Source organism: Haliotis rufescens, unplaced genomic scaffold (genome assembly GCF_023055435.1).
Source record: "Haliotis rufescens isolate VD_foot unplaced genomic scaffold, xgHalRufe1.0.p SCAF_10, whole genome shotgun sequence".
NCBI classification, from domain to species: domain Eukaryota; kingdom Metazoa; phylum Mollusca; class Gastropoda; order Lepetellida; family Haliotidae; genus Haliotis; species Haliotis rufescens.
This window is the reverse complement of record NW_025963780.1, coordinates 17979628-17999088: the sequence shown is the minus strand read 5'-3', so window position 1 is coordinate 17999088 and position 19461 is coordinate 17979628. Positions and strand designations below refer to the sequence as shown.

General features: G+C 42.4%; 1 protein-coding gene across 2 annotated transcripts; it reads left to right on the top strand.

The window, feature by feature from the left end:
• Positions 1-980: 980 nt before the first annotated feature.
• LOC124110722 (solute carrier family 40 protein member 1-like) lies at positions 981-9199 on the top strand. Of its 2 annotated transcripts, XM_046470085.2 has the most exons (8): positions 981-1084; positions 2349-2416; positions 3090-3249; positions 5190-5432; positions 5795-6004; positions 6475-6861; positions 7778-8173; positions 8720-9199. In XM_046470085.2, exons 1-8 carry the CDS (start codon positions 1030-1032, stop codon positions 9028-9030), a joined length of 1830 nt encoding a protein of 609 aa, XP_046326041.2. In that variant the 5' UTR covers positions 981-1029; the 3' UTR covers positions 9031-9199. The 2 variants fall into 2 exon arrangements, with proteins under 2 accessions (XP_046326041.2, XP_046326042.2); XM_046470086.2 differs by lacking the exon at positions 2349-2416 and having other exon boundaries at positions 999-1084.
• The last annotated feature ends 10262 nt before the right edge of the window (positions 9200-19461 follow it).

Below are 19461 nucleotides of genomic sequence, written 5' to 3'. Positions count from 1 at the left end.
CCCGCTAATACCGCTATATGCACATACATCAATACTGCTACGTCCTAACAAACATTTCTTTAAATTTAGGTTCTTTATGTTTCCGAGTTTAACAATAAGCGATAGATTATTTGAGAATGTAAATCTACATATATTCTACACAAACGCTTACCACATAAAGAATAAATGTTTTCGACTACCGGGAGAATCGAGTGAATGAGTGGGTAAATGTACTTTCAAGCTGCAGTCGTCAGCATTACAACACGTCGTCTGTTGTTTAACTCAAAAACTCAACTCAGCAATATTCCAGCTATGTGACGGCGGAGTAAGACGTCCCATATATGAAGTTACGTATGGACGTCGGAGATTGCGACGACCTGTAGACAATGTTTGGCCCGAATTCTACGAAGGTTCATACCCCAGTGAAATCACACAAAGTGAACAGCAATTCTTAAATCAGTCACAGACTCAATACACTCACTCGACACACATGTTCCCGTATTAGTACAAATATTTGACACCAATCTGAAACCAGATCATATCTTTCTGAATTTAATTTGAATAAAATAATAATTACAAATGAACTTGCAAATTGAGAGTTGGGAAGCTACATTACGTGAGCGATGTTTTGCTTTTGAATAATTAATCTTTTATTAAAAGAACGCGAAAGCAAGAATACATGTACGGGAGCCCTGTTTGGCTGTTGTATTCTTCATCTTCATCAAACCTGATTCCTGAGATAAACAGGCGATAATTGTATGTGTTTTCCATAAATATATTTGTAGTGAAAACATTATATTTTCTCCTAAAGAGCGGAACAATTACATTGTTCTAATTGTGTGTAATGAGGAATGTTGTCCATCTATTAGTAATTTCTTTATGGCCACAGCTACACCAACATATCATGATTCAGACTCACGGTTGAGATAATCATAATTGTCATGCATATCAAGTAGCATTAGTCATAACACAATATAGATTTCAAGGCGACAAGTATCAGTAGTTTTCATAGAGGAAGTATTGCAACTTAGGTAGCCATTTGCCTAAATCATGGCGGACACAAATGGATGGCGGAAAGTGTCTGAACAGACTGGTCTTGTGACAGGTAGGCCATGAGTTTATTCATCTTACATTAACTATATTGAACACAACCAAAAGAACCAAATTAACATATTTGTGAATTACAATTTAATTTGGCTCGTATCATAATTACCTTGAGACCACGTTGTACACTTTGTTCATTTCTTGAAATGCATTGAAAGTTTGTGCATTATACATAAAAATGGAAAGAACCGATTGAACGTTATGAATTATCACCATCGACGTTTGTGCATTATACATAAAAATGGAAAGAACCGATTGAACGTTATGAATTATCACGGAACAGTTAGGACAGTCCGTTGTTTGTGTGTCCATTAAGGGTAACTGCACAATGATTCACCTACTAAATGACAGTACGAGGACCAGGGTGTTAATAGCCAAGAGAAAACATAATGCACTTTCTACATTAATTGTAGACCGCCTCCGTGGTCTTGTGGTAGAGCGTCCGCCCAGAGAGCGGAAGGTCCGGGGTTCGATTCCCGGCCGCGTCATATCAAAAGACGTTAAAATATGGTACTTGTTGTTACCCTGTCTGGCGCTCGGCATTAAGGGGCTAAAACAAGGACTGGTTGGCCCGGAGTCAGTATACTGTGTCTGGGTGGGGTATTCATGTTAAACTGCGGCATGGTATCTCAGTGAGCTAGCACTATAAATCGACATCAGTCCGGACAAGTACAAACAGACACACGCACTATATATATACTTCGCGACGTTAAACCCCATTTCACCTCACCTCACATTAATTGTATATATAACAAAGTTGGATATGACAAAGTCGGATATAAAAAAAGTCGGTTATAATGAAGTCGGATATGACGAAGTCGATTGTAGTCAACAAGTGTAACCAGACCTTTGCTTCAACACAAATTGTGATCTAGTTCTTTTATTATAATGTGGTATTTTTCGAAGTTCATCAATCAAAACTGTCATCTCTGAAGAATCAGCGAGGGTTTAATCGGTCTGATGTGTTTTGAGAACATTATTCTTTGAACAATTATACATTTAAATATTATAACGGAACTCTAACATCAAAATGAATTGTTACAAATTGAACATACGTAAGCTCGAACTTTCGAATCTGTAATAATGACTTCGTGTCGAGTATAAACAAGTACCCAGGTCTACATCCTGACAGTCGTTGGAAAAGTTATTGCGCACGTCAATTCGTGCATATAACATTGTCTTTTGGATATGACAGCGTCTCTTAAAAAGTCCCCGGAAATCATTGCATGCGATTATTATTACCTATATATGCTGTCTTCTTGAAGGCCGCGTGAAAAGTGTCCTGACCAGCACCAACTCCCTGATATATTTCAGCCACTTTCTATCAACATGGGTAAGTTTCATATATGCTGAGGAAAATAAGTAAGGGAACGGTTATCAAGAGTGCATGACATTATATTCTGCATGTAGTCCGATTAACACCATATATTAGTTATGAAGGCTATGAAGTGACTACATATTCTACATTTTAATACATTTATTCCAAAACCAGGGTGGCGAATGGGTTCATGGCAATTCTCAATTTAAAATTGATGCTATATGTAACAGAGCAAACAGGGCCTGGAATTCATTTACTACAATTAATACTAGCTTTTATGATAATGTTTGTAATGAATAATTGTTTAAGAGACTTGTACCATACCCGTGTTTTCAGGTGAACAATTGACTTGTCTTTGCATGTGTTTGTGCCGGGGGCCACCGGTGGGGCAGGATAGGGTCATCCTTTCGCGAACACCTCGTATCATCATTACTTAATAGTGATTCATAAACACATGGTCATGATAGAGTCGGAATCGTACAATCGACTCTGTTATTGGCAGAGATTTCTAATGAATATGGAAATCGTTATGTCGCTTTTATTTTATTGTTTGTGTTTTTATTAGTAAGCTGAGACCTTGTGTTTCCTTCAGGATAATAAACTATTATCTTATCTAACCATATCTTATCTTATTAATTGGTTACTCCAGAATAGCTTTATAGCATCCGTGTCATGTCTTTATAACCAGGGCGACCAGATGTGGTGGTTTGGTACTGGTTTGTTTCTGATCGAGCTGTCGCCCAACTCCCTTCAGCTGACTGCTTCGTACGGTCTGTCAACTGGCCTGTCCATCCTGCTGCTGGGGGCGTTGATAGGAGACTGGGTGGACAAGACAGCGCGGCTTAAAGGTCAGTGTGTCACTGTGTATGGTACTGTGTACAAAGTTCCAGTGCTGCTTTCAAAGGGACATAGTATCATGACACATAATTCAACAAATTATTGACACAATGTAACCACCTGTCAGCTTTGTTGAAAAGTTGGGTTTCCTTAGCTCAACCAAATACGTTACAGCACCTACTTTAACTAAGTTGTAACAAAATCGTTGTAGTTGGACCGAAACCTCGTAAAGTTGACAATAAGGCTGTTTATATCAATATTCCTTCTTAAAGTTCGACAGAGCCAATCAAAGAATGATAAAGGGACACGACCACATATTGACACTATTAATAAAATAGGATTGAATCTCTGACCGGTTCTCTTGCGGTGTCATTCCAGATTGTTTAGTCATGCCCATGGGGGACATTTTCGACTGGTGTCTGTCTTCTTCTGGTTGAATTACTTAGCCCACGGCTTGAGCTAAGGCTGATTTCAACGGATATTAATTTTACTGCAAATTTACTCTTTCAAAACTTTTAAAAAACAGCCGCCGATAAGGTTGCGCCCCTTAGTCGCTCCAGGAGTCTATCCAAGGTCTCTAAGTACCATAACCGTGCTCGTGGGTTTCAGAAGTGACTTCGGGCTTTCTTCTCTCATGCAGATACCACAAAATGATATAACAGAAGCTTTGTTCAAGGCGGCGTTAAGCGTTAAGCGTTTGAAAACATCAGGTCCAACGTGATTGTCCAACGGTCCAACAAACATGGCGAATGGGCTTTCTATTCTCAGACAGAATATAACACAACCAACCATAACGTCGGATACGACGATCCCGACTGTAAACCCCCTAGTTGTGAAAGACGTATAGTCGACGACAAACGAAACTGTCAACCGATTCCTTTCATCATATTGACATGTGTATTTTAGCAGAACTAAATCAAGACCCCTATCTGCGAAGACACATAGTGAACTCTTAAGGTGGTGCTCAACTGAAATACAAACATATTAAAATAAATAAATCTATATTTAAATTCTGAGTCGCAAGCTTTATGGTTTTGAAACAATGTTTTGGTGAAGTGTCAAATAAGTGTCATATTCGTGTGTTCCTATGTACAACAATTTGAAAGGGAAAGGTGGCATTGACAGAACCGGGTCTGTCTCGACAAACAGTACATAGGTTGACCTATAAAGCCCATATCACCATTATTATCAATATTTAGTTTGCAAAATAATTATATGATCATAGTTACTTCTGCTTTTAAATGTGTTCATGTGCAATTCGGGTATACTGAACTAATTCTGAAGGTATTCGGGATGTCGTTCTCTCGAGCTGACAAAGCTTGCTTTCGATTTTAAAACCTTCGACGAACCAGGTGAACCCATGCATGACCTCAATATAACCAAAGTTGGTCTTAGTTGACCTTGTTAGCACACTTTGAATGATCTACGTCATACTACGGTTGACCTAACGTTCCCATACCTACTAAGCTCCTCGGATACCCCCGTTGAAGCTAATTAAGTTCATTTATTGGTTCAATCGTGAATAAAAGCATTTCAATTAATGTATTTACTTAGATATAGATAGTATGTATGTTTCCGATATGCGACAGGAAAATTAAACTTTTGATTGTTGATACTTTAGAATCAATAATGCAATTTTGCTGATGGTTTTGTATCACTGTGAGATGTTCTACATGTTATTTTGATCTTTCTTGTCGTTTTACAAGCATTAAATAGAAAAGGCAAAATGGCAGCTTTGTTAACCTCTGATAGTTGTGTGTTTTAGAAATACACTTTAGTCTGGCTGTCGTCTTTCTCCTCCTTGCAACCATTTTGTATTATATGAACGGTTGCATCTTATGCGTTTTATTTCGGGTACTGTCCTAAGTTAATGTGGTTTCTCGGTCGACTTGGTTTGATGATGATTATGATTATGAGTACGATTATGACTATTATTTGTCGACTGTTGCAGCTGCCCAGTTGTCCCTCGTCCTCCAGAATCTCTTCGTGGCCCTGTGTGCACTAGCAGTGTGTGTCCATCTGTCCTACATTGACCAGATCACCCCCATTTGGCACGGTGGTCTGAAACAAGTATCCTTCGCTGTCATCATCGTCTTCGCGATCCTAGCTGATCTGAGCAGCACTGCCCGAATGATTGCGATTGAGAGGGACTGGATTGTGGAAATATGTGGTAACGACGTGGACAGGTTAGCAGGTGAGATTTAACACTGTCTACTCGACGTGTATTCTGGATAGGCTGGTATCGGATGTGGAGTAAGTGTAAACATGGTGAGACCCGGATGAAGAATGAAACTGAAAGCTATTATCCACTGAAACAGATTCCAGTTGGCGTGAAGTAAAATAGCTGCAAGAATTATATGAATGGATCACAAAACATCAGTGAAGACACCAGGTGTTCGCAAAATGCCTCAAATGACAAATAAGTTTAGAAACATGAAAGAAAGTAAGACCAGGTTGTGAAATGAATGCAATAAAGGTAAGCAAATCTGTAACTCGACATTGTTGATATCATTAACAAGTAAATGGTTTGTACACATGCATCTTTGGTTTTACCAGAGATGACAGCAACCATGAGACGGATCGACCTTGCAGCGACAATACTGGCACCGGTGGTGACGGGAGAGATCATGTTTTTCACCGAGCTGAGGAACGGAGCTATCTTCATGGCTGCCTGGAACCTGGGCACTGTGTTCCTGGAGTACTACCTACTGTGGAAGGTGTACGATACGGTGCCTGCCCTGCAGAAGGCCAAAATCAGAAACAAAGGTTCTTATCCTAAATCTATTCAGAAAGGGAAATTACATGTTTACTATTTTTTTGTCATTTGTACCAGTTATTTTTATGAGGCAGCATACTTAAATGATTTTCAGATACGGAGATTTGTTCCGATATTGATCATGGCTGATGAGCTGGGTGGGAAGATATGGGGTTATTGGGTTATGGGTGAATTTGTGGAATATAATGTTTTGCTCCAGAAAATACACGACAAAAGAATTTGCTCCAGGTTTTACAAAAATGATTGATGGTTCACTGGTCGTGCTTCGTGTCCTGGTGTTGTAAAATTGTGTTCAATTGTTCGAATTCTGCGTCTTGAAGCGGTGACCGAAAACAATTGCTGTCTCTAACAGCCCAGCCCCAAATCCCAGAATACTACGTGATACGTCCCAAAGTACCTTTATTCTACTGAAATGAACGCCACAACCACCCAGCAACTAATCATTTCAGAAATGTTTTAGGTGTGGACAATGATGACGAAAAGGGGTACTACGCTGGAAAGGGTACAGAGCTGGTGCCGTTAACAGACGCATCCCTATCGAAGCCTACGCAAAATGACACGGTCGTTCGGGAGGGACTGTTCGATACAGAGCCTAAACAAAATGGGACTCTTATTCGGGAAAAACTCCCCGAGAAAGAACCTAATGACACGGCTATCCCGGGTGAACGCAATAAAAAAGGGCAGGAAAAGGTCGAAGAGACATCCTCTTGTCTCCGGGGTGCATTTTCTCCCTTCATCACCCTATACACCGGGTGGAGGACGTTCATGCAGTATGACGTTGCCAACGCCGGCCTTGGCTTGGCCATGTTGTATCTGACAGTCTTAGGATTCGACAATATTACCAACGGTAAGTTGTGATGTTAACTTTTTGTTTGTTTCTGTGTTTGTTTGTTGTTTAACGCCACACCAAGCAAAGCTCCAGCTTTATGAAGGTGGTCTATAAATAATAGTCTGACTAGGAAATCCAGTGATTGACATCATGAGCGTTGATCTATGCAACTGGGATACGATGCATCGACCCTGACCACCCCATTTCGTTAACTAGTCGCCGCTTACGACAAGCATGGTTCGCTGAAGACCAACTCTAAAAAAGATCTTTATGAGGGTCAAGTTTGTGAAAAGCAATGCATCAAATGAGAACCTGTTTCTGGAACGACCATTCAAAATGCTTATTCCTGTTGTATTTTATGAACAGTGTCATTTTGCCTAAATAATTTCTTAAGGTGCAACGGTTGATGTTTTCCATGTTGTTTTCTTTTTTGTCCATCTTATTCATTCACCCTGGCAGGAGATGGCAAGAAATGATCCTAATAATGATCTTAATGATACACACTTCTACGGCAGGATTCTTTGAAGGCAACTTTAAAAAAACTTGAATTCTTTTTTTTAAATAAAGAATTCCTTTCTGCTCAATTGAATACTCAATGTACCAGATGCATTGGTCAACACAAATTGTAAGAGTTGAAAGAATGTTGCTTATCTGAAGCTTATTTTTTTTCAAATGACCAGGTCACCAGACCCTCGTTTCTCAAAGCGATCACAGAGCTAAGACTACCAAGATCGCTTTGTTGAACGAGTCCCGGGTTTTTTCTCAGTAAGCGAAGCCCCTGGGCATAAATTGGTGAAGGGAACAAATCTCGTTGATCAAACACGCATTTTTACCGGAGAAAACCAAATCGTATTTATCGCCATGATTTTTTTTCACACATCAGACACATTTTTCTCAGACAAGTTTCATTCATGATTAATATTCCCCTTTCCAGGTTACGCGTATACTCAAGGAGTAACTGAAGGTGCTCTTGGCCTGGCGACGGCAACAGGGGCGGTAGTAGGTATCATCGGCACGTTTACCTACCCAGTTTTACGACGTCGTATCGGCCTTGAGAGAACGGGATTGTTTGCGATGAGTTCTCAGATAGGCTGTCTGATGCTGTGTGTTTCATCAGTGTGGGCACCCGGCAGTCCCTTTGAGCCTCGGTACTACTTTGAGCGTCCAGCTTTACCTAACGTCAGCTGTACGTTTAAGGCCACCATTAACGTCAATGGCAATGCAACCGCCGTGACGCCAGAGGCTACGTCGTGTGGAGGATCTCCGCCGATTACTACAAACGTCATTTCTGTCACGTTATTGATGACAGGAATAGTCACAGCAAGATTTGGTAAGACAACAGTTTACGGTTATGTAGGTTTAGGTGCATGGCTTTTAGGCTTGGCAGCCAAAGGACAAAGTTTGGCAAGGAGCATTTATGATTTATTTGCGAGTCGAGCAAAACCATTAGCTGAATTCCCGAGGCGGTATAGACAGTACAAACATATGATGAAACAACTTGAGTCCGAAAAATAGACTTTTACCACTTGTAATATCTCAACACATTCTAATAGTAAGAAAGAAAGAGTTAAGCTAGTTGTCACTTGTCTGTTGATTTTCATACGGATATTTCAAAAGTTAAAGCAAACATTTACGTGTCATGCAATGAAGGGTTTTTCCAATTTAGAAGGATAGAGGGATCGAGTAGAAGAAGAAGATTATATTTCAATACCCATTGGGGTTGTGGCCAACAGCTGAAGCGTCATTCAACTTTAATGTAAATTTAAGGTAAATGTTGAAGTCGTTCTTCGGCATATGTTTATGAAACTTTTGTGTTGGTTGTCAACAGCCTTAGACTTAGTCCCACGCTATACAATTTCCTGTTTAATATTTCCAGGTTTGTGGATAGCTGACTTGACGATAACGCAGCTGTTTCTTGAACACGTTGCTGAGAATGAACGTGGCATTGTGAACGGTGTTCAAAACTCACTAAACAGACTCGCAGACATGCTGAAGTTCGCCCTCGTGGTGGGTTTCCCTCAGACGGAAGTGTTTGGCTACCTGGTCATCATATCCTTCATCTGTGTACTGATTGGTGACGTCATGTACATGACCTACTCCAAACGGGCCAGGGGGCACCTTTTCCCCTTCCATTCTCTGTTTTGTAGAAAGAAAGAAAAGGATGAAAGGCTAAAAGCCGTGTCTTGAGAAAGGAAAAGCATGTCGATTAGGTCAGTTGTTGGACTTTTTTGCCATCTCTAATGAGTTACTTTTGTACATGATTGTAATCATCAAGTAGACTTTGTCATGCAAAAATTCATTTGTGCATGTGTGCATATGGTTAAATCTTTTACACAAATAAACAGATGATATATTATGATATATTGTGTTATAGTGAATAGTGAAAAGAACAAGGATCATATAGAGCTATTTACACCTACACCTACACAACAGGTGGCTTTGTGCAAATGGGCCCAGGCCATTATTATTCGGCGTCCTTTTGTCGACCAGTTGACATTAATCGGTCAGTATAACGATTATAACATTTCTAACCGTTTACGTTGTTTTGAATGCATGTATGCATTGAGCGGATGGGTGCTGGGAATCTGACCAAGGTCTTCATCGCCACAAGCAATTGCAAGCTCTTCGACCACTTGGGGGCAGGGGGCGGGGGGGGGGGGGGGGGGGGGGGGGGGGAGGGGGCCCAGTCGTCTGTAGCGCCGCGATTCGCTGTGCAGAGTTGCGTCCCTTGGGCAGGCCAGAAACCTATGATTGTGGGTTCGAATCCCGGATCGCCCAAATTATGTTTTTAGTTTTGTCAGCACCATACCCGTACTCGTGGGTTTCACCGAAGTGGTAAACGTCTGACACCTGCATCCCTTCGGGCTTTCCTCCCACATTAAGCTGACACGCCGTGATATAACTGGAATATTGTAAAAGCGGCGTTAATTTAATCACTTACTCACTCACTTCGACCACTATGCTATTATACTACCTCCATCGCCACCATATGTGTATTTGGGGAAAAAATGAAATAAAATTCTCTGGAACAGCTTACCAACTCAACGGGAATCAATATAGATCACCAAAGACACGTAAACCAATTGTAAATTAAACCTAACTTCAAAGTGTATCGATGGACACCAATAGTGATTGAGCTTTTTCTAATATACAATTCAGGAAAATCACCTGACCATGACCCCGTGTAGATCGGGGTTGACAATAGGTGTTCAGCAACCCACGCTTGTCGTAAGAGGCGAGTAACAGTATCGGATGGTCAGGCTCGCTGACTGGGATGATGCATGTCATCGATCCCATATGCGTAGATCGATGCGCATGATGTCAATTACTGGATCGTCTGGTCCAGACTCGATTATTTATAGGTCATATAGCTTGAATATTGCTGAGTTCGGCGCCAAACAACAAACAAAGAAACAAAACACTATGGCCTGAGAAACATACAAGTGAGTTGCCCCTCTTTCAGAAAGAAAGGAATTTTGGACATCTGTCCATATTTATAATTGTTGTTACACGTCATACTCTACTGACCAATGACTGACCAGGTATTATATAAGTATCGGAATAAACCAAGTGGACCGATAAAGACATACGTGGAACATACACACATACATTATTGACCGCTCTAAATTAATCGTTCACGTCGTGGTATGTTTTAAATGATGAAGATACATTTAATAAGTGCCTATTGTTCCGGCAATAGTCTACGGCATCCCAGGTATGACGGAGGCCTGTAAACATCTAGTCTGGGCGAGATAATCCAGTGACTGATATTATGAACAATGATGCACGCCGCAGGGTACAAAGACGCGCAACCAATCAAGTCACATAGCCTGACCACCCGATCCATTAATTAACAGTCGCCTCTTATGACCAGTATATGTTTCTGGGGACCTGTTCTAACTGTGAATCCCCACGAGGCGATCTCATTAATAACGAAATTATAATCACATACCGCTCATGAAATGATATTCCTGCGTATACGCAACGAACTGGCACCAGCGGGGATTTTAATTTATCGGTAAAAAACACAAGCAAAGAGCACAACTTCGAGGAGCTGAAGACCATATGTCACGTGACAACGTTTTGCAAGCAAGGGTTAGGCGAGAAAAATTCACATGTGTTTATTATCGAGTTGGACCGCCTCTGCCTTTCAAACAGGCACACTATCGACGTCGCATAATATATATGTATGTATAAGTCGGCCAGTCCTCATTGGCGGATCAGTTCCTGGTGGTCTCTGGAAGTCGTTGATGTAGACGCCTGCCCAACGCCTGTTTTATTTGGAGAGGTCGGGCGACATCGCTGGTCAAAGTGAAGTCTGTATCCGGAGCCCCTGTAGATGGTCCAGAACGCATGGTGACCTCTGGTGTTCTCATCCTTGAACACAGAGCCGTTGGCTATGGCGCTGAACAAACGGCACGTCGTGAGAGGTGACGATGGTGTTCGGAAGCGGACACCAGCGATTCGTCCCTGGAGGATGTGAAATTCTGTTTTATCCTACGTCGTGATCCCTTCCCACATGATCATGGTTCCTCCCCATCAAACACACCCGAGTCTTCATTGCAGCTGGCGGACTTCCTCCGTGGTCTATTGTCAGAGCGTCTGCCTGGAGAGTGGAAGGTCGTAGGTTCGATCCCCGGCCGCTTCATACCAAAAGACGTTAAAAGATCACATATTGGTCCTTTCATGATTATTTATGTATTATCATGAAATGAGACCGTCTGCCTGGAGAGCGGCAGGTCAGTGGTGTGATCCCTTCCCGTGTGTCATGCAAAAAGAGGTTAAATGATGGAATTTGTTGTTACCCAGCCTGGTGCACGGCATTACGGGGCAAAACATAAGGACTGGTCGGCTCGGAGTCTGTGTACTGTGTCTGAGTGGAGTATTCATGTTAACCTGCGACATGGTATCTCATCGGGCTAGCACTATAAAATCGGCATCAGTCCGGACTAGTACAAGCGGACAGACACAGACACAGACACACACACACACACACACACACACACACACACACACACACACACACACACACACACACACACACACACACACACACACACACAAAATCAAATGTGCGACATCAAGAAATGAATTGATATGATAAAATGGGGAATTAATATTGGAATAACGGCGGATAATGTGGTAAAAATGTAAAGGTCAACACTAGTCTAGCATTTCTTGCCATTCGCTCACCATTGGGGAGTAGTAGTATAGTCTAAGTCCGCAGAAGGCCATTTTGGTTGATCCGGTTGATCCAGGCGGATGCGAAGGTGATTGGCTGATCCAAGTCACGTGATCGAATAGGATGACTCATGCATCAACAGCGCGTCACAGGTGAGGGGGAATGAAAGGTGTGTGTTTATAAGACAGAAAAGAATTCATAAGAAAACAAAAGTAAAAGGTTATGAATAGAGCTATGTGTATAGCGTGCTGCCTTGAATAGACAGACCGTACCCGTCAGCCCAGTTTGAATTGAGCGCGCTTGACAACTGACGTGGCCTCGTCGTTTAACCCGCGCTCGCTAGAGCGTGCGACCTGGTTTTGATGAATGCAGGGTGTGTGTTGAAAGTATAAGTACCACAATGGAGACGGGTTAAGTCAACACGATATACGTCGGGTAATGTAGGAAAAAAAACTGTACGTCTAGCTGGATCAAATTCATCTTGTACGGTCTACACGTTGTACACCACGAACGTTAGACGACCTATATAGAAAAGAAATATATAGATAAAATAGATAAGACTTCACAATCAGTAAGCTAGCAGTGACGTTTAGCGCGCAAGAACGAGGTAGTCACGTCACCCTGCATTGACTATAACGCTGAAGGCAGCCGGATTTCGAATCACCCCGCGCTGCGTACTATTGTGAACCATTTGTATAGAGGGCGTTCACTTATTCAGCCCTGTCCCGACTTGCATAGTTGATGTTTCAACGCTAGCGTTTCCATTTAACGCGATGACAAATAAGCCCTACGATTTGAGTTTTAACCGTGTATCATGATGTGCACAGTTTTTACTTCAGAACGTGCTATTTTGACAATAGATAGTTAGAACCATGTCTATGTTCAATAGAAAACTGATGAGTACACGTAGCTGTGTGACGGCACGAAGCTAGGTTTGTTGGGAAAGTGATGGAAGCCATCTATAAGACATTTCATGTTTACAATACTCACCCTTAATTCGAAGAGAGAACAGGAGTTTATCATGGAAAATTGTTTGACGAGGAAAATGTTTTATTGGAAATATATGTCGAAGTAGGTTTATTCATAGCTAATGTATAGCAGAGAGACTCAGCGACCGACCGCCCATAACAATGTCAACATACCCGGGCCTTACAATTAATGTCAACATACCAGCCTCGCCTGAAGCTTCCCATTCATAAATGGTGTGATCAGTGTCCCGTATTTATGATATGTTAGGGAACATGTGTTGTACATTTGTTATTTTAAAAGGGAGTTATTTCAGAGAGGATATATATGGGTATTCCCCCCCGTCATTAAACCTTTCTTTCGTTGGTGTCTATTAAACGTATCCGGTATTTAATACATTTGAATGATGTAGGAAAGTATGTGCGTGAAGATGTTGTACCTATATCCGAACACGAATGTATGACACCTTTCAATAGATCAATTACGGTTCTAACCACGACACGCAACATGACTATGAGCGTGGTTAGCAGTTCATATTTATAAACACATCGTAAATGACAGATTTCTGATGAATGAACTCGCCCGCACACATGTCTATAGGGTTATGTTCGCCCGAACTGTAAACAGTGACGCTTTGATAACAGGAAGGGTGTGTGGAATGCACTCGTCCTCGTAAGGGTAAAATACGCGTTTAAACTCACCATTTAAATGATGATGACATTACCTTTTTAGATGTATTGGTACCAGTGAGTGAGTGAATTTAGTTTTACGGCACACTCGGCATTATTCCAGCTCTAGGACGGTGGTCTGTCAATAAACGAGCTTGGACCAGACAATCCAGTTGATCAACAGCATGAGCAGCGATCTCGGCAACTAGGAACCGATGGCACGTGTCATCCGAGTCGGCGAGACTGACCAACCGATTCCCGTCAGTCGCCGATAAGCATGGGTTACTGAAGGTCGTTTCTATAACCCGGGACCTTCACGGGTGTAGTATGACGAAGACTATATACTAATATGATCGCTTTTTTAACATACTCACAAGTGTGCTGTAGAGAAAAGAGTGTCTTCCAAGAATCCCTGCACGTGTAAGACAGTATAAACTCTACAGTAGTGTAGCCCGACAAACAGTTTTACTCTCGCCAGCAAACGGATTGGACGTGAACAACATGAAGAAAGCATCAGAGATTAGACTTGACCCTAGAGATATATTTAGGAAGACTACGTTGAGAAAATCACAACAGAGAAAGAAACCACAAACAGCCAAGAAGTCGACGCTGAAGACAAAGAAGAGACAGGTACCACCTAAAATGAAAACGATGACAACCAAACAGGAATCGAAGACAACACCCCAACCCGTAAAAATACAACATGTGTCGGAGGTGAAGGCTGTGGTGGAACGGGCACTTGCTGCTTTGAAGCGTCAACAGAGTCAAGGGTATAAAAGAAAGCTTCATACCCTCTAATCGCACACCGTATTGGATCACCATGGGGGTTGCCACCTGTCCGGTCTGTGAAAAAATGTTTTCAAGGAGAGATGTCATGTTACGACACAGGAGAAATAAACATAGCATACCGCCGCCGCCGTTACAAGCCCACCCACCGCCGCAAGTCCACTCGCCATTACAAGCCCACCCGCTAACGCCGCCGCCGCCGCCGCAAATCCACCCGCCATTACAAGCCCACCCGCTAACGCCGCCGCCGCCGCAAGTCCACCCACCGCCGCCGCCGCTGCGTCAAGCCAACCCGCCGTTTCAAGCACATCCGCCGCCGCCGCCGCCATCGCAAGTCCACTCGTGGCTGCCTCATTTACCATGTATATCTGATCTTCGAGAACAATTCAAGTTCCTGATTCCCTCAAATGCGCTCGTTGTGGGACCCAGTGGTTGTGGAAAGTCTGTGTTTACCTCTCATGTACTCCGGCATGGCCTGATCCAACCCCAACCTACCCGCATCGTTTGGTGTTATACTCAATGGCAGCCATTATATCAGGACTTCGGTGAGCAGCTGCCTCAGCTGACCTTTGTCAAAGGAATTCCCTACGATATCTTGGACGAGGATTACTTTGATGCTCGTCAACAGAACGTGTTGGTCCTGGATGATTTCCTGGTCGAAGCAAAGCACGACAAGCGTATTTCGCGGCTGTTTACTCAAACCTCACATCACAAGAATGTATTGATCTTTCTCTTGATACAAAATCTGTTTCCGAGAGGTAAGGAATCGAGAGACATTGCTTTGAACGCACATTATGTGACCCTGTTTCATTCCCCCATAGATAAACAGCAAATCAAACTCTTCGCTCGTAGAATTTTCACCGAACATATGGATCACTTTATGGCTATGTATGAAAAGGTTGCTGAAACACCCTTTGGACAACTCACCATCGATCTAAAACCTACCACCAAAGATAAGGATCGACTGCATGTTAACCTCATAAATGACAGCACAGACTGAACCTGATCTGCGTAGGGAGAAGTTGACTACAACAGAATCTCTGGATCGTCCTCTGACACAAGAAGAGAGATTGCCCCAACATCAGCTCACGCAAATTGAAACCGATTCAGACACGAGTAGTGAGACATCATTCACTATGGCCACGGCTTGCGCAGATTGCGGGGTGCTGATAGATAACATGCACGATCTACAGCGACATATCAAACACTGGTGTCCGGCCAAAAGCCTTCAACCTAAGAGAAAGCGTGCCAGACTCGAGAGTGATGACGATGACAGTGACTTTGACGACCTAGCCTCTTCCCAGAAAGGCAATGGTCTTGCCGTCAAACCTCCACGTGGGAAGTCAACATTCACTAATATGGAAGCCGAGGAGTGGCAAAATGTAGGGTTACAACGCATCTGGAAGCAGGTGTACGATACGTTTCATGACAAGATGAAACTGCAGAAAAAACAATACAAGCGACAGGGACGAACGCAAGAATGGATTGAGAGAAGATTGAAACTGAGGTGGGAGGATCTAGTGCGTAGTACTCTCAACTATGCGATGGAATATACCACGTACTTTAAAGAGGCACCTCTGTTTCAAAACATGCTATACAACCTGGGAGACATGAATCCTTCCACGGAACAATCCGTTCTCAAAAATAAAATCAAACTCCTCCTAAAACCCAAGATGAAAGAGATCCTGCCTTTGATGGACATGCCGGAAATAGAAAGTGAGACTGAATCTGATAGCGTTGCAGAGGATAAGGACGTTGATGACGAGGAGGAGGATGATGATCGTGAGCAGAACGATTAGGCATAAATACCCATCACTACTATATCAGTCTAACAGTCAGAAGAGAATGCCGAGTCAACGCCACGCGTCTAGTTTGATTCATATTTTGAAAACACCTCCTAAACTGAGGCGTTTGAACGATAAGAAACGCCGAATTTCCCTCTACGTGAGAGGAATGGTGAAACTGGGACCTCCTGGACGGAAATCGTTACAAGCAATGGATAAAGCATAGACTATAGACAACCATTCAACCTTAAAACAGCGTAGGAAAGGAAACATTCAACAGTGCGAAATGTGTTTCAAAACATGGACTCGCTGTTTAAACAATAGGGCCTTCGAGCAGCAGCAGCAGCATGTGTATATGAGTGACTAAATAATGTTCCAGAGTGAACACTATTGTCCATTCGTATATCACGGCTTTGTATGGAACCGATTGACTCGAATCAATAAATGAAACGAATGAATTGTTGTTGTTTTTTCTCAGTTTTTGCATATTAGTATATAGTCTTCGTTATACTACACCCGTGAAGGTCCGGGTTATAGAATTGACCTTTAGTAACCCATGCTTATCGGCGACTGACGGGGATCGGTTGGTCAGTCTCGCCGACTCGGATGACACGTGCCAACGGTTCCTAGTTGCACAGATCGCTGCTCATGCTGTTGATCACTGGATTGTCTGGTCCAAGCTCGTTTATTGACAGACCACCGTCCTAGAGCTGGAATAATGCCGAGTGTGGCGTAAAACTAAATTCACTCACTCACTGGTACCAATACATCTAAAAAAGTAATGTCATCGTTTAAATGGTGAGTTTAAACGCGTATTTTACCCTTACAAGGACGAGTGCATTCCACACACCCTTCCTGTTATGAATGTGTCACTGTTTACAGTTCGGGCGAACATAACCCTATAGACATGTGTGCGGGCGAGTTCATTCATCAGAAATCTGTCATTTACGATGTGTTTATAAATATGAACTGCTAACCACGCTCATAGTCATGTTGCGTGTCGTGGTTAGAACCGTAATTGATCTATTGAAAGGTGTCATACATTCGTGTTCGGATATAGGTACAACATCTTCACGCACATACTTTCCTACATCATTCAAATGTATTAAATACCGGATACGTTTAATAGACACCAACGAAAGAAAAGTTTAATGAGGGGGGAATACCCATATATATCCTCTCTGAAATGACTCCCTTTTAAAATAACAAATGTACAACGCATGTTCCCTAACGTATCATACATACGGGACACTGGTCACACAAGTTATGAATGGGAAGCTTCAGGCGAGGCTGTTATGATAACATTAATTGTAAGGCCGGGGTATGTTGACATTGTTATGGGCGGCCGGTCGCTTAGTCTCTCTGCTATACATTAGCTATGAATAAACCTATATTTCCAATAAAACATTTTCCTCGTCAAACAATTTTCCATGATAAACTCTGTTCTCTCTTCGAATAAGGGTGTGTATTGTAAACATGAAAATGTCCTATAGATTGCTTCCATCACTTTCCCAACAAAACTAGCTTCGTGCCGTCACACTGGTACATGTACTTATCAGTTTTCTATCTATTTTCAAAATAGCACGTTCTGAAGTAAAAACTGTGCACATCATGATACACGGTTAAAACTCAAATCGTAGGGCTTATTTGTCATCGCGTTAAATGGAAACGCTAGCGTTGAAACATCAACTATGCAAGTCGGGACAGGGCTGAATAAGTGAACGCCCTCTATACAAATGGTTCACAATAGTACGCAGCGCGGGGTGATTCGAAATCCGGCTGCCTTCAGCGTTATAGTCAATGCAGGGTGACGTGACTACCTCGTTCTTGCGCGCTAAACGTCACTGCTAGCTTACTGATTGTGAAGTCTTATCTATTATATCTATATATTTCTTTTCTATATAGGTCGTCTAACGTTCGTGGTGTACAACGTGTAGACCGTACAAGATGAATTTGATCCAGCTAGACGTACAGTTTTTTTTCCTACATTACCCGACGTATATCGTGTTGACTTAACCCGTCTCCATTGTGGTACTTATACTTTCAACACACACCCTGCATTCATCAAAACCAGGTCGCACGCTCTAGCGAGCGCGGGTTAAACGACGAGGCCACGTCAGTTGTCAAGCGCGCTCAATTCAAACTGGGCTGACGGGTACGGTCTGTCTATTCAAGGCAGCACGCTATACACATAGCTCTAATCATAAGCTTTTACTTTTGTTTTCTTATGAATTCTTTTCTGTCTTATAAACACACACCTTTCATTCCCCCTCACCTGTGACGCGCTGTTGATGCATGAGTCATCCTATTCGATCACGTGACTTGGATCAGCCAATCACCTTCGCATCCGCTTGGATCAACCGGATCAACCAAAATGGCCTTCTGCGGACTTAGACTATACTACTTTGGGGATACCGGTAGAGCATCTGTGGTAGTGTACATTTGCAGTGCATTGTGCTAACACCATCCTCGATTGTCCAGGGTATTATATCCCTATTCTATTGCGATAAATACCCTGGACCTGTTCGTCATCACAGCTTTGATTCGGGGAAGGCGTAATTGTCTCCATCTTTCCTGTCAGTAATTCACCCTTAGAGTCGGACGTGGGTGTCGCGGAGCTGTGCTTCGATGACCAGAGATAAGTAAATATCAAACCGTGGTAATAGGTTCACAGGTTTATTACTAAAAGCTAACTGTTTCAGTTGCCGACAGTATAAAGGATCAAAACTCCAATCTATACTGACAAAGATCGCTGATTAAACAAATCAGAACAAATGCACAAGCGGCTTAGCTAAGCAACTGTATTACAGTAATAAATTGAGAGTAACTTTGACAACATATTAACAAAAAAAGGCAAGATGCGTAGACAGCCAGTACGTCGGCAGCGACCAATTAACACCAGAGTTAATGAACTTACCATTCTAATGAGTGAATAACCTCGACGATGCCAAATAGCGGGAAATAAACAAAGAGGGCCTGTCCTGAAATAAGACACTTGGACGTCTGAATATCAAACTAGTTTTATAGACTAAAGATCCAGTCAAATTGACTGAGCAAGGAAATTCAAAAATACCCGAAAAGCTGGACAGTCACGGGAAGGTTGGTTATCACACTGAGTGGTCACAGACAAACAACGTTCGCTCACATCCACTGGGACCTCACTGGTTCATTCCACAACGACATTCCCATTAAAATCATATCTTTTAACGCGATAAGGACTTAGTTCAGGCAC